The 24,694-nt window shown below is 48.5% G+C and overlaps 2 protein-coding genes across 4 annotated transcripts in view; one reads left to right on the top strand and one right to left on the bottom strand.

Moving 5' to 3' along the window:
- The window catches only part of Tmc5 (transmembrane channel like 5), an 85,394-nt gene extending 83,475 nt beyond the window's left edge, over positions 1–1,919 (bottom strand). Inside the window, exon 1 of one of the 2 annotated variants that reach the window (XM_075972006.1) lies at positions 1,547–1,919. The gene's annotated coding sequence lies outside the window, so the exon portion shown is untranslated. The remainder of the gene's footprint in view (positions 1–1,546) is intronic. The other variant, XM_075972007.1, reaches the window with a different exon arrangement.
- A 13,462-nt stretch (positions 1,920–15,381) lies between these two features.
- The window catches only part of Tmc7 (transmembrane channel like 7), a 52,344-nt gene continuing 43,031 nt past the window's right edge, over positions 15,382–24,694 (top strand). For both annotated transcript variants that reach the window (XR_012910596.1, XM_075972004.1), the window contains exon 1: positions 15,382–15,492. Coding sequence is in view for 1 of the 2 variants with exons in the window: in XM_075972004.1 (XP_075828119.1) it covers positions 15,429–15,492 (64 nt within the window). In the remaining variant the exon portion in view is untranslated. The remainder of the gene's footprint in view (positions 15,493–24,694) is intronic.

Here is a 24,694-nt window from a genome sequence, read left to right as displayed (position 1 = left end):
GAAGGGAACATTCAAAAGGAAAGAAAGAGATGGGTCAGTGGCACACGTCTGAACTCCTAGTACTGCAGAGACTAAGGCAAGAGGATGTCAAGTTTGAAGTCAGGAACAGACCCTGTGTCTCAGGGAACAGAGAGGGAGAGAGAAAGAAGGGGGCAGGGAATGCTCCTGCTCCTAGTTTGCAGTATTGATACCCACACTAAAATGCAAAGTCGGGCTAGAAATGTGGCATAGTTGGTAAGAGGGCTAGTTAGTATGCACGAAATCCTGGATTCCATCCCCACTACCAGATAAACCAGGCGTGTGCACCCTGTAACCCCAGCACTCAGGAGGTAGAGGCAAGAGACTCTTAAGTTTGAGGTTATTCTCAGTTACATAGTAAATTTAAGGCCAGACTATGATGCAAGAGTCCCTTCCTCAGAAACAAACAGTAAAAACACAATTAATGAATGAAATAAAAATAAATGTATGGGTCTGGAGAGATGGCTCAGTGGTTAGAGCATTGTTATTGTAGAGAAAGGGACTGAATTCCCTTCAGCTCTTGGGGATCCAACACCCTCTAGGGACCCTGCACCAATCTGTACAAACCCCCACACATATACTCATACTTAAAAAGAAAAATGAAATATTGGGGACACACCCTTTAATTCCAGCACTCATGAGGCTGAGGCAGAAGCAGACAGACCTCTGTGAGTTCAAATCCAGCCTGGTCTACATAGCAAATTCAGCCAGGGCTACAAAATGATTCTCTGTCGCAAATAAAATAAAATAAAAACTTAAAAATAATAAGCAAAATTTAAATTTCAAATGCAAAATGGTGATTTTCTAAAGGAGAGATGGGATTTTTCTTTCATACAAATTCAGGAAAGGCCTTAAAATGGGAGAAACTAGAAGATGGTCTGCCAGAAGAAGGCTTGGTTTGCTTTAAGAACCGTTCTCCTGGGGCAGGGATAGGTCCCCAGCAGCTGATCCGAGGTTCTGTCTGCAGAGAGAGTGGGGAGGAACCACATGGCAAGAGATCCTTTCGCTGCTGTGAGGCAGGGATTTTTGATTTCTGCAGTACTAGTATTTGGGCGTCTAGTGCATTGTGGGTTGCTTAGCAGAATCCCAGGCTTCTTCCCATTCCACCCCAGAGACACCTCAAATCAACCACACCCTCAACCCCCCCACCCCCCCCCCGGTTTCTCCCTTCTGGAAGCCGCCCCATGCCTGGGACTTGGCCCTAGCTATTGTGGGATGTTTCTCATGCTACCTGTACACGTGTCCCCCGCTCCGCAGTAGTTATAGCCCTGGGCGATTACAGACAGCGGAGGGGGTGGGGGCGGCGGCTGCATTTCACTGTTGTTTTAGAAACCTTCGGGGTTTTACAGCCTGTGCCTGTGTAACTTTCTCAAGAAAGGTTAGCGATCTTGAAGATATTCTCTTACAAGCTGTAGTTTGGACGGCACTACCCCGCTTCTATTACCACAGAAAGCCAGCGCGGCTGTTGGGGTGCAGAGGCTATACCGTCCCTAGCTCCGAGATCACTCCACACGCGGCTTTCTCTTACCTTACCTGCGTGACCCTCAGCTCCCGCGTCACAGCCGCCACCCATGACCATCGTGGGGGTGCCTGACCTCCAGGAAGCGCCTCTCTCACAATCGTCACTCATGGTGAGTTTCAATTGGCGATGAGGACCCGGGACTGCGCACAAGCGGCGCGTCCTCCTGCTCTCCAGAGACCCGCCACGGTATCCTTGGCATCCAGCGGGTCCCTGTGGGTGGCGTCTCTGGACAACTGCTGGTCCTGGTGCGCAAGCACTACTTACTGTCTCCTAGGAAAACCCCACCCTCCACCTGGCAGCTGCCACACGCCAAGGAGTCCCCAGGGGATACAGAAGGCATTGGTCTGGAGCGGCTAGCTCCAAAAGGCTGCAGGATCCTAAAGGAATGCAAAGTGAGTCATTCGCTCTACAAACCGCATAGAATCCCAACCAAGGTGAGCGAGCACTGGACTACCTATAACTATACTTATAACTGCCTAAAAGCAGGTGTGAGTGGGCAGGGGGATGCTGCAGCACACCAGGCGACCCAGTGAAAGGCAGTATGGAGAATATTGAGTCCTGCAATATTGAAATAATAGAGGTGTGTCATCCAGCAACCTACTTCTGGGATGTCCCCCATACTCCAGAGGGGCCTCCAAATATATGCACATCTCTGTTCGTCCCTGCACTATTTTAATGGAAGCAAGCTCAAATGTCTACCCACGATGAACTAATAGAAGTGGCCTGATCTCTGTTTCCAGCATGAGCTTCCCACTGCTTAGTGAAACCCTGCCTTAGAATAGTAAGGAAGACATCAACCAGACCGGGGGCTCAGGCTTGGAATCTTACTCAGCACTTGGGAGACCAAGGCAGAAGGATCGCTGAAAGTTCAAAGTAGCTAGGGTTAGAGTGGGTTTCACAAAACAAAACAGGTGTGTGTGTGTGTGTGTGTGTGTGTGTGTTAATTACATTTATTTATTGGGGGTACATGGGAGTAGATGTGGAGGTCCGAGAACAACATGAGCCGTTTGTTCCCTTTTTCCATCACATGGGTCATGGGTCTTCAGCTAGACCTCAGGCTGTCAGGGTTAGCAGCACCTTTACCAGCCGAGCTGTCTCATTGGCCCCATGTTGTCTCAAGTAGCCAGAAGGACCTGGAACTCACCACATGCTGAATATGACCTTGAACTCCCAAGGAGCTGGGACGATAGGCGTGCTTCACACCCAGCTTGTCTTTAGCAAGGGATTCTGACCTAGGCAAGCGGAGCCCGGCACAGCAGCTCCGATCCTCTTTGCTGAACTCACACAGATGACAACTGCTGACAGAAGTGGGAAAGTGAAGGAGAGGTCACCGGGGAGCCCAGATAAGAACATTTTGGCCAGCTGTGGTGGCGCACACCAGTAGGATTTGCTGAAGGTGGCGGAGGCAGGAGGATCACAAGTTCGAGGCCAGCCTGGGCTACACATTTTAGGGGCTAGAGAGATGGCTCAGTGGTTAAGAGCACTGGCTACTGTTCCGGAGGTTCTCAGTTCAATTCCCAGAAACCACATGGTGGCTCACAACCATCTATAATAGGATCTGGTGCTCTCTTCTGGTCTGCAGGCATAACACTGTATGTATAATAAATAATAAATCTTTAAGAAAAAAAGAACATTCTGGAGACAAGCTGCACAGTACTGTGGCTCTCCTCCATTAAACTAGATTAAGGACATTAAATTGCATGTCATTTGCTCCTTATTTTTTTTTAAGAAATGCACAGTGAGGTGCTGGGGGTGCAACTTAAGGGTCCACTGCTTGCCTAGCATGCACGGTGCTCCAGGGTCAGCCTCAGCACCACACATAGTGTCCTAGATGACTATTACAGGGGTACACGGGGCTTCAGGGGTGTCAGGGTCCTGGACCATCGCCCTGAGGAAGTGGTGTCTGTTTGCTTGGTTATCTCAGGGGATACTGACACCTGGCATGATGAGCTCGTTTCAAACATAATTCTTTAACATGTGATCATGGGACTGTAAGATGTCTCAGAGGGTAAAGGCATTTTCTGACAAGCTCCACCCGCAAGTTGTCTTCTGATCTACACACACACACACACACACACACACACACACACACACACTCACTCACACACACACTCACACACACACTATCACAAAAAGTTTCCAATGTGAGCATGTTGTGTTCATTGAATCATTTTTTAAAAAATGCCCCCATGGCCTTTAATCCTAGCACTCAGGAGGTAGAGGCAGGTAGATCTTTGTGAGTTTGAGGACAGCCTAGTCCACAAAATGATTTCCAGGCTTGTTAGGACCATGTAGCGAGACTGTGTCTCAACAAAACAAAACAAATAATAATAATAGTAATAAAAGAAAAAGAAAGACCCTCCAGCTTCTCTGTCCACATAGCTTCTTCATAAAGAACATAAAGTATAACACTGTTTGGAGGGTGGTGACTCTGGGTCACAACAGAAGTTGTGACAGTTCCGTAGCAGCGAGCAATCAGACTCCGCAGAGACCCAACAGAACCTTGGTCACCACCTCCAGAAGCACTAGCTATAACCAAGATACAGTTTTAGTCTGGCCTCTCCAGGGAGGAGGGTGTTTACGCTCTGCAGAGTTGCTAGCCATCCATACAACCTCATGAAGTTCCCTAGGTGGCCTGAAGGGCGCCCCTGCCTGCTCTCTGGCACCCTCTTGTGGCCATCCGCATCCGGTGTGAGGCAGAAAAGGGAGTCAGGCTTCATCAAGAACAAGGAGTTAAGCCGGGCGGTGGTGGCACACGCCTTTAATCCCAGCACTCAGGAGGCAGAGGCAGGCGGATCTCTGTGAGTTCGAGACCAGCCTGGTCTACAGAGCTAGTTCCAGGACAGGCTCCAAAGCCACAGAGAAACCCTGTCTCGAAAATCAAAAAAAAAAAAAAAAAAAAAAGAACAAGGAGTTAAGAGCATTGCCTGCTCTTCCAAAGGTCATGAGTTCAATTCCCGGCAACCACGTGGTGGCTCACAACCATCTGTAATGAGGTCTGGTGCTCTCTTCTGGCCTGCAGACGTACATTCAGACAGAATATTGTATACATAATAAATAAATAAATATAAAAAAGGAGTTAAACTAGACTACTAAGGGAGCTAGCCCAGTCTAAGAAAAGGGGCTCACTAGCCAAAGAAGCTCCGTAGGAGCCCACCTGGCACTTGACATCATGCACTCCCTTGTGTGCAACTCCGTGAGGTGGCTTCGGGAGTACAGAAACTGGTCTGTGCGCAGGGGCACACACAGTACAGTCCAAGCTATGAGTGAGGCTGAGGCAGGAGGATGGATTGCTTGAGCCCCGAGCTTCCAGACCAGTTTGGAAAACATAGTCATATCTCATCTTAAGTTTAAAGGCATGCGAATCTATAGACACAAAGAGGTAGATTCTGACAGGGACAAGGGGAGCTTGCCAGCATTGACTACTCATCAGTAAACTACAGAGCCGGGGCAGTGGTCTGGGGCTGCTTGACCTCAGCGTCGCATGACCTACAGTGCCTCTGTGTCAGGCTGTGGATCTGAATATGATATGATTGGCTGATATGACTGGGGCTCAGACTATATCTGAATGCTACTATTCCACCCATAAGAGAATCATGTCTCATGAGAATCCCACACCTGGGATAAAACCCTCTCTCCGTCATCAACGCACAGGGGAGGAGGCTCACCAAAGGCTGTGATTCAATGTGCAGGTTCCAAGATAAACCTCACAAGCCACGGGAAGCACCAGGCGGTCTTTATTTAACGCTAGGACAGTGAAGACAAGTGCCTGCAAATTAAAGGAGCTCGGTGGGCAAGAGCACTTGCTGCCGTCCTGGGGATTAGCGTCCAGATCCCCAGCACTCAAGTAAAAAGCCAGGCATGGTTGCATGCACAACTGTAACCTGTAGGGGAGCCTGTAGAGAGAGGAAAACACTGGGGCTTGTTGGCAGCCAGCTGAGTTCCAAGTCCAGCGAGAGACATTGAAGGAGAGTCTAGTTCACAACTGCATTCTCTAGCTGACCTGAGAGCTTCCCAGCGTCTCCTGTGGCTCCTCTCACAGTAGGAGCTGAGATTAGAGATGTGTGCTCCTGGGCTCGATTTTACGTGTGTGCTGAGGATCCAAACTCAGATACTCAAGCTGTGCAGCAAGTGCTTTTATCCACCGAGCCATCCCCCCCAGTCCCCAATGGCAGGCTTCACCCGCCCAGCCATCCCCCAGTCCCCAGCGGCAGGCTTTACTCGCCCAGCCATCCCTCAGTCCCCGATGGCAGGCTTTTTAATACTCATAGTTCTGGATGCAGGAACTCTGAAGATGGAGGGCCAGCATGTAGCAGCCTTCCCTGATGCACACCGATAGGAAGCATCGGCTAATGAAAGCAGAGGAGGTCGGCTGTGAACCCCATCAAGTTCCGTCTTTGCTCACCTTCATCCCAATGCCCTCCCGTCCTCTCTTCCTTCTGTTAATCCCGACGACTCTTTCCATTCAGCGTTGGGGTGAAAGTCAGGGCCCCCTGTTCACTATGCAAGACTTCTCCCACCCAGAGTCCCTCCTCATCCCCACTCCTAACCCTTGCCCCCACCCCAGCTACTGATATTTTTAAAGCACCCAGGCAATTTGCTTCACAGGAATGTTCCAGAATCTGGATTTGTCACCCGTCTCTGAACAGATGTTGCTTCCCACTGGAAACTGAGAGAGCTGTATTTTTTTTTCTCTGCGAACTACTCAGCATAGGGTCTTCTGTTACAGCAACTGGGGGGACGGGGACTGGGAGAGGAAGATTAGCAGCGTGAGGTCTTCTGTTACAGCAAAGGGAGGCAGAATAGGGCTGGGGGCGGGGAGAGTAAATTAGCATATGAAAGAAGCCAGCTGGTGGAAGGTCTGAGAACCCCCCCCCCCCAACAAACCTAGCAAGCCCCAGGAGCTCTCCAGAGAGGAGATGCCACATAAATGCCCACGTGGGCTCACCAGCTCAACACATTTCCTACTGGGGGCTGTTAGCACCTCTACCCTTTCTCGGGTTTCTGGCCCACTTCCACTCTTGAGAATGTTCTCTTTCTTAAAGCAATTTATTTCTATTTCTTCCACTATCATGTGTCCCTGGTCTAATTCTTTGTTCTGGGACGCAGAACTCTGCAAAGCTCAGCCTGTGCCCTCTAGATTCAGACCTATACAACACACAGCTCAGGCCCAGCCCTGATTTGCATGGAGCCCACTAAGATTCTTTGCTTGGCCTGACTGTAAGGCCCCTGGCCGCCTCCTAGGCTAGCCTATATGCTTCCCCATAAAAGTCAGTGTTAGCAGAGAGCCTTGCTCATTAGAAAAGGGGGTCCTAATACCTGGTGTCCCTCACTGAATAGGGCCTCCTTCTTCCTAGAAGGAGGTGCCTGTCACCTGATCTATCTGCAGGGACAGCCCCATCAGCTCAGCCTAGCCAGAAACTCCCTTATCTCCCTGTGATGGTTAGATCAAATCGTCACAGCTGCCCTGATTGGAGAGGGAATCACCTACGGGATTAATTAGAGAAGTACATTCCTGCTGTGCGTGTGATAGATTGCCCATGGGTAGATACTGCAGGCTGACAAGTTCATAACTCGTTGGCACCATTGGGAGGTGGTGGAAGGTGGAAGTGGGCCTTGTAGAAGAAGGAAGACATGGGAACGCTAAGCTGTGCCCTGACCACTTCCTTTATTTACACCATTTCTCTACTTCCTGGCCGCCCACGATGTAAGACACCTCTGAAACCTCGAGCCAAACTAAATTCTTCCTTCTTTAAGCTGTCTTGTCCAATATCTCATCAGGGCAACCTAAGAACTCACACAGCCCTGAGATTTCCCTTAATAACTTCCCATCAGCAAGCTCCGCCCTGCTCCTTAGTTGCAGATCCCACGCACCCATGTCATATTAGGAGTCAAACCCACCCCTCTCCCTGTCTGCAAAATCGAGGTCCAGCTAGTGATTTAACAGAGAAACAGATACCATTACAGGTATGGTCACACATACCTGTGATCCCTGAACTTGGGTAACTGAAGTTCAAAACCTGCCTAGGTTACATAGCCAAGCTCTTATCAAAAAGAAGAAAGGGGAAAAAAAAGATTAGGAAACAGAAGCACAGAGAGGCTTAGTCACATGCCTTGGATCACACAGCTAGTGAGTGAAGAGCCAACTGCCAATCCGAGGCTGTCTTCAGCCTGTGAAAAGGATGGCTCCCCTTGAGAAAGTTGGGGTAATGACACATAGAACACACTAGTCTCTCCCTAAGGGAGCCCCTGGAGTCGGACAGGCTCCTACAGACACACAAATGCTCAGACATAGCAATAAATACTGAAGAGGGCAGCTGCTGGCTGTGCCAGTGTCCTGCTGTTTGTGACAATAGCCAAGAGGGAGACGCCCTTTTCTCCACTCAAAGGCAAGCTTCCCTGCTTGTGTTCTGGAGGGCTGACTTAGGGGCCATGAGCAGCCTTCGAGAAACCACGGAGTCAGCTCCTGCCTGGGGGATTTCAACCAAGTCCTCCCTGGAGACAGGGTGTAGTCAGTGAGAACTGGGGAAAGGGTAGTGGGGTTCTTGGTAATGGGCAGAGGAGGAAGTCCTTAGGAGATAAATGGTTTCCAGATGGACCGGAAGTAAATCTGCAGGGTGCGTGTGTGGGTGCCTGGAAAGTGAGGAGGCTTAAGTGTGTAGGAAAGGGGAGAGGGGGCACATTCCTCCTCTGTCTGTCATGAGGAAATCACATCCCATAGCAAAAGGCCAGTTACGAGGAGAAAAGTATGCTAATTTACTTAACCCAAGTTTTGTCAACCATACTCCAGAATGAAGACACAAACAACCATGTTGGGTGCTCCTTTTAGATTCAGGTACAGTGACAGATGCACAGACGTCTCAGCAAATAGCACTCCTGAGGCACTCAGCACTCAAGAGCGGCCCAGCATGCATGAGGCACTGGGTTGCGTCTGTAGCTTCATGGAGTAGGTGGTGAGTTCCAGCCAACAGACTTATCAGAAGCCAGCAAAGTCCATTTATTCAAATTCAGAGACTGTAGGGTATAATGGTGCACACCAGTAACCCCACCACTTGGGAGGCCGAACTGCCTCGTGAGAGGTTGCATAAGGACTGGGCGAGGCTGGGCTGCATAGTGAGATCCTTTCTCAAAAAAAAAAGAAAAAAAAAAAAGACCTGAGCTATAGCTCAGTTGGTAGTTTGCCCAGAAGGAATGAAGCCCTGGGTTTGATCCCCACCACCCATAAATATGGGCATGGTGGCACATGCCTGTAATCCCGGCACTCAGGAATTGGAGCACTCAGGTAGGATGGAAGTTCAAGGTCATTCTAGTCTGCACGATGAATTTGAGGTCAGTATGAGGTGCGTGAAGCTCTGCCCTCCTTCCCTCCTCACAAACCCAAGCAAAACAAACACAAATAAGCCAGTAAAATGAAATGAAGAAATACATAACATTAAAGAGCAATCCCTGAGAGAAAGACATTTCCCTCTTCTGTCCTTTCGTTCCCACATGCCTAGTGAACTTCTTGGCGAACCACTGTTTGTGGATATTACTTTAACTATGGGGAGATGTGTTACATTTGTTTCTGCTGCCTTTGTTAACAATGTGATGATCTGTTACATTGTTTACGGACATTCGTTTAATTCTGTAAAGATGTGTTGCATTTGTTTCACCTTGCCTACGTAATGTACCTGATTGATCTATTAAAAAGCTGAATGTCCAATAGCTAGGCAGTAGAGGGATAGGTGGGGCTGGCGGGCAGAGAGAATAAATAGGGAGAACTAGGCTTAAGACAGAAGGAGGAGGAGACAAAGGAGGGAGGAAGAGAAGGACATGCCTGGGGCCAAACAAAAGTCAGGAAGCTGCAGTCAGCTAGTGAAAGTAAGAGATAGGGAAGGAAAGAAAGGTTAAAAAGACCAGAGGCAAAAGGCAGATAAGGAGAAACAGATTAAAATAAGAGCTAAGATAAGGCGGGGTTTTCACAACTAATAATAAGTCTCCATGGAATGATTTGGGAGCTGGTTGATGGCCCAGAAGAAAACATCTAGCACAGCGCGGTGACCACACACCAATGCTGTCATGGAACTTCATTCTGTTGTCGTGTGTGGGAATAACAACACTGACAAAATTACCGGGAAAGCAAGCTGCGTTTATTTTGTTAGTGGATGGTAAATGCCGTGAGAAAAGGAGACATAGAGAAGAGGGTCAAGGGTCAAAGAGAGTGGGAAAAGCAGGTGGGCACATCAAGGAAATGGCCAGGTATGTGTTACTTTTCTTACCGCTGTGGCTCCAGAGGGATTTCAGCCCCACCATGGGGGGAGGGGGGGAGGCATGGTAGGCTGGCAGAGGTAAGATGGAGTAGCTCATTCCCATGGTGACGGGCAGGATGTAGACACCTTGGACCCTGAACCAGTCCTGTGTTAAAACTTCTAAAGGCCTGCCCTAGTGACCTACCAGCACCAGCCAGGCCCCACCTCCTAAAGGTTACCCCCAAATAGTCGCATCACCCCCAAATTCCAGCCTAGTGAGACTGAACTGTATAGACACCCCCCCTTCAATTAGCCTTCCACTCTTTGTATACTCTAGCACCTCTGGAGCTCATGAAGGACAGGGACAGAATAGCATCCAGTTCAAGTCTCAGATGAGAGGGTCTGTTGTCATTCCCCATGTCCTTCTTCTATGAGGGAACCTCCGCGGCTCTGCCTTGAGGATCTTTTCCCGGTTGTCATAGCTGCTCCAATGCTGACTGTAATGGCCACTGTGCTTGGAGGATAGTGTTTCCGGGAGAAGCACACCAATGCTGCACCTATAGATGGGCAGTGAAGACCAAGACTCCAAGTGGCTCATCCTCAGAAGCAATTTGAGACTAAATCTTAAGTGCTCTTCTTATAACATACGTGGTGTTGTGCTCCTGGAAAACTGGGTTCTTGTCCAAAGGAAGCAGAAATACCAAAGGGTTGTTTATGCAATGCAGGCTCATGGCTCATTTTTTTCTATTATGCATATTTGTGTATGCAGGGGTGGGTAGGTATGTGCATGTGAGTACAGGTGCTTGCAGCAGCCAGAGGTGCCCAGTTCCTCCTGGAAGAGGAGTTCCTGCAAGCTGCCTGATGCAGGTGCCGAGAACCAAACAACTGTACTCGGTAAGGACACTACGTGTTCTTAATTTTTGAGCCCTCTCTAGAACTAAATGACTACTCAGCAAAAATGTGAATTGTATGTGCTCTTAATCATTGAGCCCCCCTCCAGCCCCTACTAATCTATTTATGAGAATTCTATATGTCTGTGTATTTGCCATATACATGTGTGTGCCCTTGGAGATCAGAAGGGGGTGTTGGATCCCATGGAGCTGGAGCTACAGCCAACTGTGAGCTCCCTTACAGGGGTGCTGAGAACCAAACCTGAGTCATCTGGAAGAGTGGTAGGCACTGTTAACAGAAGTGCCATCTCTTCAGTCACTGGTTCAGGTTTTTCTTACCAACTTCCTGGGAAGCAGGATGGCTGTTGTGTGGGATAGGATGACCTCTCACTTGGTGCTGGAGTCAACCCTGGCTCCCATCCTTCAGATCAAAAGCATTTCTAGCTCACTGGGGATCTCAAACTACCCCCAGCAGGAGTCACCCCAGCCTGACATCATGGCCTAAGCCCATATGTTATGCAGACATGAAAACCAAGAACCCCCCCCCCCCACTTAGCAATTGGGGTGGTCTATTATTGTTAAGTGCATTAATGATGATTTGAATAAATATATGTTAGGTGTCTTCCATTTGTCTATTGAGAGTCTAGTCAAAGAAACAGAGCTAAAGTCTGTGCATCTGACAAGAGGTTTCAAACCATTTGACTTCTAGCTGGGCATGGTGGCAGCATGCCTGTCATCCTAGCATTTGGGAGACTGAGGCAGGGCAATTTGTTAGTTTGAAGCCAGCCTGAGATACAGAGTGAGATCTTGTCTGTAGTGTGTGCTTGTAATCACAGTCTTGGGAGCAGAGACAGAAAGATCACTGGGGCTCCTGGTCGGCCGGTCTAACTGAATCCTTTGCCACTGAGAAACAGTCATGAAAAGAGGTTCATGGAAGGCCAGGTGGTACCCTTAAATCATGGCACACTAACCAAGCCTCTGTGGCTATCCACAGAAGGATTTTGCCTCCCTATAAAAAGTAATTTTCAGAGCTTGAAAACACTAGAGGAGAAAAGTCGGAGGAGATGGACACACAGCAGGTCCTGACTATATCCCTAAACTTTGAAATGGCTGAGTCAGTAAGGGTGGCCCTGACTTTACCACCGTGTGGTGGTTTCAATGAGAATGGCTCTCTTAGGCTCCTACGGCTGAGTACTTGGTCCCCAGTTGGTGGACTATTTGAGAAGGATTAGGAGGTGTGGGCTTGTTGGAGGAGGTGTGTTACTGGGGGCAGATTTTGAGGCTTCACAAGACTTGTGCCATTTGGAATAAACCCTCTCTGCCTCCTGCTTGTAGATCCAGATGTGTGCTCTCAGCTGCTCCAGCTGCCCACTGCCTGCTATCTCCATCCTGCCATCACAGACGCTAACCCTCTGGAACTATATACCCAAACAAACCTGTAGAATATTATTTTAAGGTGTGTTACATTTGTTTATGCTCTGGTGCATTTGTTTAATGATGTAAAGATCATTAAAGCCCTTGTTTTTGCTGTATTTGTCTAACTCTGTGAAACTGCGATTCTTTGCCTGTCTAAAACACCTGATGGCCTAATAACGAGCTGAACAGCCAATAGTGAGGCAGGAGAAAGGATGGACAGGGCTGGCAGGCAGAGAGAATAAATAGAAAGTGAAATTTGGAAAAGGAGGAACAAGAGAACAAGGAGAGGAGAATACTAGGGGCCAGCCACCCAGACAGACATGGAGTAAGAAGCAAAGAAAGGTATACAGAAATGAGAAAGAGAAAAGCCCAGAAGCAAAAGATAGATGGGATAATTTAAGAAAATCTGGCTAGAAAGAAGCCAAGGTCATATATTTATAAGAAAGAATAAAACTCTGTAGTGATTTATTTGGGAATGGGGTGGCAGGTCCCCCCAAACACCAAGACTAAAAAAAAAATAACAACACAAATGCTTACTTAAATAAGTTGCTTTGGTTGTGGTATTTTATCACAGTGATGAAAATATAACTAATACAAGGTGGAAAGCTTCCAAAGTGTGAAATCCGAGGTGACCTCTGCCCTCCACATGCCTGTTCATAAGCACCTGCACACACACATACTGTGCACACACAAATGGTAATGATGACTAAATCTCATTTTCGTTCCTTTCTCTTCCCTCCCTCCCTTCCTTTCTTTTTTTTCCTTCCTTCCTCCCTTTCTCCCTTCCTTTCTTTCTTCCTTCCTCCCTTCTTTGATTTTTGACACAGGGTTCCACCGTGCAGGCTGGCCTCAAACAACCACACCCAGCTCGGGAATTTCTATTTCTTTATTACAAATGTAGTTGTCCGGAAGAGCTGACAGTGAAGCCAGGCGTGGTGGCACACATTTGCAATCCCAGCACTTGGGAGGTGGAGGCAAAAATTCAAGGCCATCCTTGGTAGTGTAATGAGTTCCAGGTTGGCCTGGGTTAATGAAACTTCAAAGACAAAAAATAGCAAACTCTCTAGGGGCTGGAGAGATGGCTAAGTAACCAAGAGCACTGAATTTGAATCTGGTTTTGATTCCCAGCACCCACATGGAAGCTCACATCTGTCTGCAATTCCATTTGCAGGGGATCCGATACCCTCTTCTGGCTTCCATGGGCACCAGGCACACACATTGTACACGACATATGTGTAGACAAAACATCCATGTTCATAAATTAAAACTTAAAATTAACTAGAAATAATGAAAAGTGAAAGAAAGTTGGAAAAAGAAGAAACACAGTAGGAGATAGATTGCTGCTTGAGAAGGAATGGCTCAGGCCCCGGGGATGAGGCTGTAATTTATACCCGCACACTCTTCGCTGCAGTAGTAAGTATCACATTCTTTATATTATAGCTCACTTTTCTTATTTGTTTTAAGATAGGCTGGACTTGAACTCATAATAGTCCTGTCCCCGTCTCTAAAGCTCTGGGGTTTCGAGCCTGAGTCACCATGCCTGGCATTTTTTTAAAGCAATGTTAATATCCTGTATTAATCATCCAGTAGGCCAGAGAAACAAGGACAGAAACCCTGTAAACATCCAAAGGCCACTATCTAAGTGACAAGGGAGGAAGGAGGCACAGCATAAGAAAATGTACCAGGGCTGCAAAGGGCACAGGGAGGGAAGCTGGGTGACCGTCAAACAGCCATAATGACCCTGCCTGGATAACTTCACTGCCGTTGCTAAAGGCTTCCGGTGCCAGCTGGCGTCTGAGCCTCTTAGTAATTCCTAAAATAGAACTTCTTGCTCTGCCTTGTTGCCACCTGCCTGCTCCTCCTACCCCTCCCACTCCTTTCCTCTATTTTGATGAAGTTTCTATGTTGCTCCAGCTGGCCTTGAGTTCTTGGGCTCAAGCAACCTTCTGGCCTCAGCCTCCTGAGAAGGTGGAACAGCAACTGCTCCCATTAAGTCTCATTCCTTTCCTCTCCCTTCTTTTCCTCTGAGACTAGGTATATAGACCGGGCTGGCTCAAGTTCACAGGTATCTGTCTGCCTTTGTATCCCAAGATCTTCTTTAAGAGCTATTTTTATTTATGCATAGATGAGTGTGTGTGTGGATAGATGCCATGTGCGTGCAGGTGCCTGTGTAGGTTAGGAGAAGGTGTCAGATCGCCAGGAGCTGGAGTTCAGGGTGGCTGTGGGTGCTGGGAATTGAACTCTAACCCTCCAGAAGAGTAGGAAGTGTTCTTAACCAACGAACCTTCTCTCAAGCTCCACTTTCTTTTTTAAAAGACAATTACAGGGGCTGGAGAGATGGCTCAGTGGTTAAGAGCATTGCCTGCTCTTCCAAAGGTCCTGAGTTCAATTCCCAGCAACCACATGGTGGCTCACAACCATCTGTAATGAGGTCTGGTGCCCTCTTCTGGCCTGCAGGCATACACACAGACAGAACATTATATACATAATAAATAAGTATTAAAAAAATAAAAAAGAAAGACAATTATCCAAATTTCATTTATTTACATATTTATTTTGTGTCTGTATGCATGCAGGGGGATTGACTCGGTCGGTCTTCCACCACGTGGACTCCGAGGTTAGAACTCAGGCAGTCAGGCTTGGCGGCAAGCACCTTTCCCTTCTGAGTCATCTCACCGCCCCCACTCATTACCTTTAATTTTATGTTTTAGCTGCATATAAACATAGGTATGGGGTGTAGGTGGAATGAGAACGTTTCTAAGACAAGCATATGTAGCAAATCCTCCCCCACCTGCCCTCCCCACCCCAGTAACCATGCAAGAGAGTTAACTGCACCCTCTAGAGAGCTATCTACAAACACATCGAAATTTGGTGCAAGGCACATTACTGTCTTAGTTATTATGCGTGAGTCTACACACACACACACACACACACACACACACACACACACACACACACACACACGTATAGATGAACCCAAATGGCAACGTTCCACACTTTCCGTGTCCTTGCTACCAAATAACAATTTACCACAATGGGATTTGTAATCCAAGCATTTGGGAGGTGGAGGCAGATTAGGAGTTCAAATCTAGGTCTCAGAGTGAGTGAGGGAAGTGGAAAGGGGGGGGGGGAGCGAAAGAGGGGGGAGAGAACACTGGGAAGGAGGGAAGGGGAAGGGAGGGGGCAAGGAGAAGGGGAGAAGAAAGACTGAGAAAAGAGGGAGAGGCTCCCAGAGGTATCTGGTCCCCACCCCGCGCCCGTGGGAACGGCCCCGCCCGCCTCTGTGACGTCATCCGGAACCCGACGAGGCGGGGCGGCTGGCCCAGGCGGCTGGAGGGTCCTCGCGGAGCCAAGATGAGCGAGGGCAGCGCGGGCGACCCAGGTCACGGCTCCAGCCGGCAGCGGGTCACACACCCAGGTAGGACTTGGCGGGACCGTGCGCGCGGGAAGGCGGGGTGGCTGCCATGGTCTCCAGAAGGGAACCGCTGCGGGGAAAACGGTGGGCAGTGGACCTGCCGGACGGGGAGGCTCCCCTCGCCCTGTCTACCGAGCTGGGGAGGCAGTCCTCACTTTCCATAGGATGACCCTCGGACCCAGGCCAGCCTCTAGATCGCCATGGTATCTGTTCTGTAAAGAGACTGTGACAACCTGCCTGCCCTACAGGCTGACCTCGAGCCGCCTGCCCCTGGATAGTCTCTTTAGAGCCACTTGGAAGCCATTCCGTCTCTGGTCTTTATTGCTGTGTGAATTTAACCAAGTGACTTGCCTTCTCTAAACCTCTGATTGGCTGAGAAACAGTGAAATATTAATAAATACCCCCACATAGCCTCAGTTATAGTGAGACAGTAGTCAATGGTATCCGGGAGATATTCTTTTTCTGTTAAACATACAGTCAGTTTACACAGCGTCCTAAGATTTTATAGAAATGTGTAAAGACACCGCCCAGTAGATACAATAGAGGTGCCAAGCCCCTCAGGCAGGCTTCCCTGTAGTTTGTATTTATTTTGTTTCTGTGCTCAGCCAGACTTAGCAATGAGATCTGTAGGCTGAGTTTCAGTGTGAGATTGTATCTACCAAGGCAAAGCTTAGGGTGCAGCAAGATATAGACGCCAACATCAAGAAGAAAGACCCTGATCTTGGGACAATGCTTTGGAATCAGGAAAAAAAAAATATTCAGGCGAGGCGCTATGATAGTTTTTTTCTCGCTAGGTCCCAGCATTGCTGATGTCAGCTTTATTTCAGCCCTCCGGTAGCAGTCAGAGACTGCAGTGTGACCGGCCTAGAGTCCCCCAGAGAGGGGCTGGGGTGTGTCTCCTGGTAGAGTTTTCTGGCCTTGTATGAAGTTCCAGAATTCCATTCCTGCACTGTGAACGCCAAGTGTCTTTGTGGCTGGTTCCATCTGATCGTCCTCTTATCCCAGCACAGACTACACTGTTGCCATTCCTCTCTTCTTGGATCCGGAGAGTGGAAGGGTCACTAAGCAACTCTTGGGCCCCTGTAGTTGAACCATTTCCCCAACCCCTTGGGTATGTAATAACTGGGGATTGGTCCCAGGGTCTCACACACGTGAGAGAAGAACCTTCCCTCTGAACTACGTCACACACGTGAGAGAAGAACCTTCCCTCTGAACTACGTTCCCCAGCCTTCTTTTATATGTTAAGTTTTTTGGTTGTTTTGTTGTTGTTGTTTTTGTTTTTTGTTTTTTGGGGTTTTTTTGTTTGTTTGTTTTTTGGACATTATTTTGTGTAATCCAGGCTGGCCTTGAACTCCTGCCTCTCCCTCCTGACCACTACCTCTGGTTTGCTTGTTTTTAAATTTTGAGACATTGCTCGCTATGCTGCCCAGGCTGGCCTTCAACTTACGACCTGCCCTACCCTGGCATTCTGGGATACAGGTCCATACTAACAGTCCCAGGCAGATGCTGTTTCCTGACCTCCTAATCTAGCAGCATGAAGTGGGGCCTCTATGGGAAAGGAACCCACAGTGGCATGGTGGGCTGTATATAAGCAGTGCTTCTCTGGCCAGGCCTTAGAGGCTGCAGACAGGAGTGAGCCCTCTGGAGGTCTCTGCCCCCTGAATTCATACAGTAAGGCTGTAGTCAGGGACACCTGGTTTTGCAGTTGCCCGCACCTTTGACTAGGGCTAGAGGGTCCTTTCTACCATGTCCTGATCATGTGGGGTGACCCAGCTTTGCTGGCAGGGGCCTCGCTTCCTCTCTGTCTGGGCCTCCTCAGGGCTGTTTATGCTTCCCCTTAACATGACCCATGTCCTCCCCTGAGCAGCCATCTCCAGAAGAGCAGTCTGGAAGCTGGAGTATCCTGTGTCCATTCTTGAGGTTCTCACTGTGTTTCTGCAGTGACTCCTCGGACATGCAGGTCTCCTTGCGCAGTGTGCAGGGTGCTGGGTTTGGATGTGAGCATCCAGATGTTTGGAACATGGCTCTCTGGGGCTGTTCTGGGTCCAGTGGCAATGCTACAAGATGTTGACTGTTGTTATTTAAGGCTGTGCTTCCTTGTGCCCCCGGACTTCTGGAAGGTGGCCTCAGTGCTCATCAGTGCCTGGCACACTCTGATGGTAGTATCTGCATGGATGCCCTTCTCCGTTGGTTCCTATTTCCATGCTCATTCCTCCCACGCCCACCTGATGGTACTATCCTGCTCTAGCCCTCGTCCCTCCACCTTGGGGACCATGACCTACCTTAAAAGATGCTTACATTTCTTCTCTTCCTTCAGGGTCACTTATTTCCAGAAGCTCTCCTTGATTGCCTCTCCCAGGCTGGGCTCTGTTCCTACCATATGCTCTTGAGGCCCCCCTGGCTCCCCCTGAGAGGGAGGGGTCTTTCCTATACCTGGCTTAATGCATTTTTGTTTTGTTTCAAATAGTTTATTATGCAGCGTAGGCCTGCCTGGGACTCACTATGTAGACTTGGCTGGCCTCGAACTCACAGAGACCTCCTGTCCCGTGTGCATGCTCACCCAGTTTGGGTCTTGGTGCATCCTTTCTACAAAAAGGCTTATCTTGCCAAGCTGCTTTGTCTGTGCACTCCTCTGTGAGGTCATTTCTTCCTAGTCTTCTCTCCCCTTTCCCTCTCTCCTACCTCCGTCCCTCCTTTTCTCTTTCCTTCATGGAGGTTTGGTCATACATGTTCAGCTGCTGTTTCTCAGCATGGAGTGATGCAGAAGCATGCTCCCTGCTCCCCTCCAGTGAGAACCCACTCTGCTATTCAGGAAGAATAAGGAGAAAGCTCTTTAGTGATTGGCTCACCCTGCCCTGACTGATGTCCAAAGAGGGCTATCCTGGAGCAGAAGGTCTTTTTTATTAACTTACACATTTTAGGCTTCTATATTCCACATACGCTGTCATCCTTAATTCTTTTAGTTCAGCCCCAGGTCACACTTTGAACACTGCCACTTGGGCAGTTGGGAGAGTTACATAGCAGAGATATTACCAGGATTTTTTTTTTCCTGAGACAAGGTTTCTCTTTCTCTGTAGCTTTGGAGCCTGTCCTGCAACGAGCTCTTGTAGACCAGGCAGGCTGGCCTCGAACTCCCAAGTGCTGGGATTAAAAGCCACCACCCTGGCGCCAGGATCATTTCTTTTTATATATTTATTTATTACGTATATAATATTCTGTTTGTGTGTGTGCCTGCAGGCCAGAAGAGAGCACCAGACCCCATTTCAGATGGCTGTGAGCCACCATGTGGTTGCTGGGAATTGAACTCAGGACCTTTGGAAGAAGAGGCAATGAATGCTCTTAACCTCTGAGCCATCTTTCCATCCCCCGCCAGGATCATTTCTTAACCAGTGTTGGTTTGTTTGAAAGTTTGTTACCAAATCTTACCCACCTGACAGAACTGTGCTTCTCATGGTAAGAACTCAGGGGACTGAACTGCAGACCAGAACTTCATGATGGTTGCAGACCTGCTCTGGCCTTAGGGACGTGTTCTTTGCCACAACCCTATACTTCAATTATGGCATGATTTTTTTCTTCCTGCAGTTTTTAGCGAGCCTGTACTACTTTTCTCCAGTCTGGAGGCAGTGCTCCTTCAGCTAAGTTCCACTTTGTGTAATTTATATTTCCTAAGCAAGTTAATCCTTTATAGCATCGATCTTACTACTTAAAGTTTCTCCCACCTCAGGAGAGGGATCTGACCAGCTCTGACTGGTTCCAGCGTATTTCCATCGCCCCACAGAGGCTCCACCTCCTTCCTTCAGTCCCTTTCCCCTTCTCGGTCTCACGCAACCAGCCCACTTTAACCTCGGTGGTTCTCCCGTCCTGACACTGGTGTGAGTGCTTAGTGGCTTTCTCTAAGCATGACATCAGAATTCATCCGTGGTCACATGACACCGTGCTTCCGTCCTTTTGATGGGTGACTAATACTCCATTGCCAGTGGGTCACATTTGTGGATGCTCACATCCACGGACATCTGGGCTGACTCAGCCCTTGGGTCCCTGTGGATGGGGTTGCTCAGTCCACATGTGCACAGTTTTCTTACTGTTGGAAAACCTTGCCTTCTCCCTTCTTTTCCTCCTGTATTTTGGGCAGAGTCTTCGAGTGTAGCGCGATCTAGCCTTGCACCTGCCTTCTTCCTGTCTCTGTCACCCAGTGCTGGCACTTTAGGTGTGTACTATGCCTAGCTCCATCAAAAATCCAGGGTGACCTCTCTATTTTGCTGTTTAGATGGTGAAGCCCCATGGGATCACCCCTGGAGAACTGTGAGGCACATCAAGGCTGTGTGTGAACTATGCTAATAGGCCAGGCAGGGCCCCCAGCTTTTCAGGGGTCACTGGGCAGCTTCCCTCTTGAGATCAAACAGAGCGCCTGTCAAAACACAGGTGGTGGCCTTCCAGACACCCAGGCAGCCTGGGGAGATTAAAGTCAACTTTCTTCTGTCTTGGGGACAGAGGATGGCAGTTTTCATCACTGACTTTGAGCAAGAGAAGTTGTGTGTGTGTGTCTTGCCCAGTAGCTGGGATGTGAGATTCTGAGGACAATTCTTGGGGATATTGTCCCAGCGCCCTGACTGCACATTGTTTTGCTTGGACTTTGACTAACAGCCCGAGGTCTGGATCATGTCCATTGTGCCCAGGCTTCTGCAATACACCATCAGGCATTTGCACAGACTTAAAACTGCTCTTCCTCTTGAGTTGTCTACTATACCACGATAAACACGAAGACAAATAGCCATTGGCCTGTGGTGTTTGTCTTCCCTTATCTGCTGAGCCCACTCATCCGGTGAATGACCCACTGCTTCTAGGAGTCTAAAGAGGGTGGAATGTTCTGGACCAGGCTGGCAATTGCTTGAGCCTTTTTCAGTCAGAACTTCAGTCAGGGTTTTCCTGGGGACTGGTTCTCTTGAGCTATTTTTGCCCCTCTGTCTGGAGGAGCCCAGCTCTGTCCAGCAACAGTGACCCAGATTAGAGGTTGCTTTCTTTGTGTTTTCAGGAAGTGAAAACATTGGATGGATAAAAGGGGGAAATGTCTTTGCAGGGGTGTGACTCTGTTGCAGGCTGGCTGCTCTTTCCCAAGGAAGATTGTTTGGGTCTGGGACCACACAGTCAAGCTAGGCTGTGCACTTGGGCTTCTCTCCCAGAAGTAGAAGGATGGAGATGGTGCCTGCTCTAGTCAGGCCCTTGGACTGACCCCTGGAGAGCCAGCCTGCAAGAGACAGGCCACAGAGTTTCAGGTCAAGGGAGTAAGCAGCGAACAGAAGATGGGAAGAAAATCCAAGGGAACCTAACTGCTGGGAAAGAAATTACACAAAGACTTAGGGTGGGGGAGGAGAGTAGTGCCAGCTCAGATGTGAAGTGACGCTGAGCTGAGGCAGGAGGATATCAAGAGAAGTGTTTGGGGGCCTTTGGTGGCAACGCAAGTGGGAGGAGCCTTCAGGAAGAGGGTACCTGTGGAATATTCCTTTACACTATGTGAATATATGTCTCTGTGATAGGTTCAGTAAAGAAGTTGACTGGCCAATAGCTGAGCAGAATAAAATTAGGTGGGAGAGGCCAACTGAGAATGCGGGGGGGGGGGGGGGGGGGGTAGAAAGGCTGAGTCTGAGAAGTCACAAGCAGATGCGGAGAGAAGCAAGTTGGGCGTGTTGTACCGAGAAAAGGTACCAAGCCATGTGGTGTCGGGGGCCAGCCTCGACAAAAATACCTCTTGCCAGGGTAGAAGCATGGGGATTTGGGAATATAGTAAAGAAGATGCGAACGAAAATAATAAAACAGAGAAACATATAGGATAGTATCGGAAGGGAATTCCAGTGAATACTGAAATTTGCCTATGTTTAATTTCCAACTGCTTAAGATACTCCTCACCCTGAGCTGGGCTGTGGTGACGCGCACCTTTAATCCCAGCACTCGGGAGGCAGAGGCAGGCAGATCTCTGTGAGTTTGAGGCCAGCCTGGTCTACAAGAGCTCTAGTTCCAGAATAGGCTCCAAAGCTACAGAGAAACCCCGTCTCCAAAAACAACAACAAGAAAAAAAAAGAAAAGAAAGAAAGAAAAGAAAAGAAAGAAAAAGGAAAAAATACCCCTTACTCCAAAGCTAGGAGTAAGACAAAAACTGCATTAACATGAACAGACCAATTGATGGTAGTGGGCTCCATCCACAGTTAAACATTGTTGCTAGAACAAAGCAAGTCACACACACCTTAGACGGAAACATTCTGTAGGCAAACCACTCCCTGGGTGGAATCCAAAGTTATCTCCATAAAGAAACTGGACCCTTAGTTGGCTCCTAAGACTCTAGGAACACACTTCTGGAGTACAAGGTCTGGCTGTGAGCCACACCTGTTGACAATAACCTTGAGAGAGTAGAACTCTCTGCTTTACACCTAGGTGGGACCTTTGAGGTAGAAACACAATAATCTTGAAGGAACTAGAGGTAAGTTCCCACTCTGACCTTTGGTCAATGTGGAATTAGGCTCATATTTTCGGGCAAAGCATGAGTAAGAAATAGGGATTGATTTAAATGTAAGAGTTAGGTGGTAACAAGCCTGTGCTGTTAGTCGAGCATTTATAATTAGTATTTAGCCTGTGATCACTTGTGAACAACTTGTGGGACATAAGCTTCTGCCTGCGGAGGAACCTGAAGGGCAGAGAGAGGGCAGGAGGGCTAGTTAAGAAATAGAGAGGGGTGGGCACAGAAGGTGGAGTCAGGAGGACCAGGAGTTCAAGGTCATTCTCAGATAAATAGCCAGTTTGATGCTGGCCTGGGCTCCGTGAAACTTTGTCTCAAAAGGCAAAGGAGAGTTAGTGAGGTGGCTCAGTGGGCAAAAATGCTTGTCAGCCAAGCCTGGTGGCCTGGGTTTGATCTCTGGGGTTCACATGGCAGAAGGAGAGGACTCTTCAAACTTCTCTATTGAGCTCCGCGGTGGTCTTCTTACCTCCACACGCAGGTGCCCCCTGGTTTACCCACCTGCACGCAGCAGGTAAATGTCATTTTAGAGACCAAACTTAAACAAAATAGGGGAAGAGCTAAGCAAGGCAGCCGTGACGAGTCGGCTGGAAGCAGAGGAATGGGGGGTGCAGTTGCCTTTTTCACTCTTTACTCTTTGGGGGTCTGCCACCCAGTTCCCAAATAAATATACAGTCTTATTCTTACTTATGAATGCCCGGCCTTAGCTTGGCTGGTTTCTAGCCAGTTTTTCTTAAACTATTCCCTCTACCTTTATGCCTCTGGACTTTTACCTTTCTCTATTCTATATTTCCTTCTTTTTTCTCTGTTATTGGGTGGATTCCTGGTCTCTGGTGTCCTCTCCTTTTCATGATCCCCTCTCTTCTCTTCCTATTTATTTTCTGTCTACCAGCCCTGCCAATCCTTTTTCCCGCCTACCTATTAGCCGTTCAGCTCTTTATTAGACCAATCATGTGTTTTATGCAGGCAAAGTAACACAACTTCACAGAGTTAAACAAATGTAACATAAAAGAATGCAACACATCTTTGCATCATTAAACAAATATTCTACAGCATAAACAATGTAACACACCTTCACCTAATAGTCCACAGCAGGGTAGTGCTGGAGCTTGGAGGCGCGGGGTTCTAGGTTCTGCCTCCAAGAGAGGGAGGAGGGAGAGTGGGAGAGAGGCAGGAAAGGAGGATCAAGAAAACATGAGAAAGGACCCTCCTCCACCACACACACTCCTGGTTCTGATTGCTGTCCCTCACTGGCTGACACCCAGGTCTAGAGCACTGCCCTCTCCTTTCTGAGAAGCTGTCAGAATTCTGGCTACTTGGGGACTGGAGAGATGTTTAAAAGCACTGACTGCTCTTCCAGGTGACCTGGGTGGGTTCAGTTCCCAGCATCCACATAGCAACTGTGTATAATTCCAGTTATAGGAGATCTGACATTCTCACTGACATAGCAATGCAAAACACCAATGCACATAGGTTAAAAAAAATACATGTGTATGTACATGTCTGTAAATATATGAGTATATATAAACTAATATTTTGTGTGTGTATGTATACATAAATACATATAAAAACTCTGGCTACTGAATGGGGCCCTAAGTCCAGCATCCTATGATCCAAGGAAGAGCAAGGGCCCCTTAGTTGTGTGTGTGTGTGTGTGTGTGTGTGTGTGTGTGTAATATTAGCATTCCCTTCCCCAGTGGCAAGCTGCATCTCTCTGGGGACACAGCTCTGTAATAAGCCTCCAGGCCAGCATGGGCTTCCTCTAACATCTAATCTTATAGATGGAATAGCTAAGAAGCCCATGAATTGTGTCCACAGTGGCTGTGGAGGCAGTTAGGGGCAAGCCTCTCCCACCTACACTGGGCCTTCTTCCAGTCTGTCTTTCTGGGTAACCAGTAGACTCCCTAACTTTGCCTCCCTCTTGACTAGTTTTGAGTCTTCTCTTGGTGGACATCAAGATCCTGCTGCACCTGGGCTTGAAATCCTCGGGGCTGTAAGGGACCTGCCCGCTGGCTGCCCAGTGAGCATGTGGAGGTGTCAGTGATGGTGGACAGCCGCGGTGTGTGTGTGTGTGTGTGTGTGTGTGCGTGCGTGCGTGCGTGCGTGTGTGTGTGTGTGTGTGTGTGAAGAGGCCTCTGGTAGAGCTTAGGGGAAAAAGGAGGCCCGGGTCAGGCAAGCTGGATCCTGTTTGTGTGAATTCCACAAGCCCAGGCCTGCGTTTGAGTGTGTAACATATTTTCCCAAGTTCTTTCAGGAACTCGGTGAAGTAAAGGTTTGTCCTGGATAGTTTTTACTGTCAACTTGACACAACCTGAATCACCTGGGAAGAAGAAACCTCAGCTGAGGAACTGCATATCAGATTGGCTTGTGGCCACGCCTGAGAGAGGTTGTCTGAACTGGTGATGGATGTGAGAGACTGAGACTCCATCCTGAGGCAGGATCTGGGCTAAATAAGACCTACCAGGGCTATTGAGACAGCTGGGTGAGCGTGAGCCAGAGAGGAAGCCAGTAGGCCATGTTCTTCCATGGCCTCTGCTCCTGGTTCTTGTTTCGAGCTGCTTGCCTTGACTTCCCTCGGTGATGGGCTTGTTACCTGGAAGTGTAAGTCAAACCAAGCCTTTCCTACTCAAGTAGCGCTTGGTCGTAGTATTCATCACAGCAACAGAAAGCAAACCGGGACAAGATGTTTTATCTTTGTGG

Source organism: Microtus pennsylvanicus, chromosome 5 (assembly GCF_037038515.1).
Source record: "Microtus pennsylvanicus isolate mMicPen1 chromosome 5, mMicPen1.hap1, whole genome shotgun sequence".
Lineage (NCBI taxonomy): Eukaryota > Metazoa > Chordata > Mammalia > Rodentia > Cricetidae > Microtus > Microtus pennsylvanicus.
Note: the sequence above shows the minus strand (reverse complement) of the source record. Positions and strands in the feature narration are given on the sequence as shown.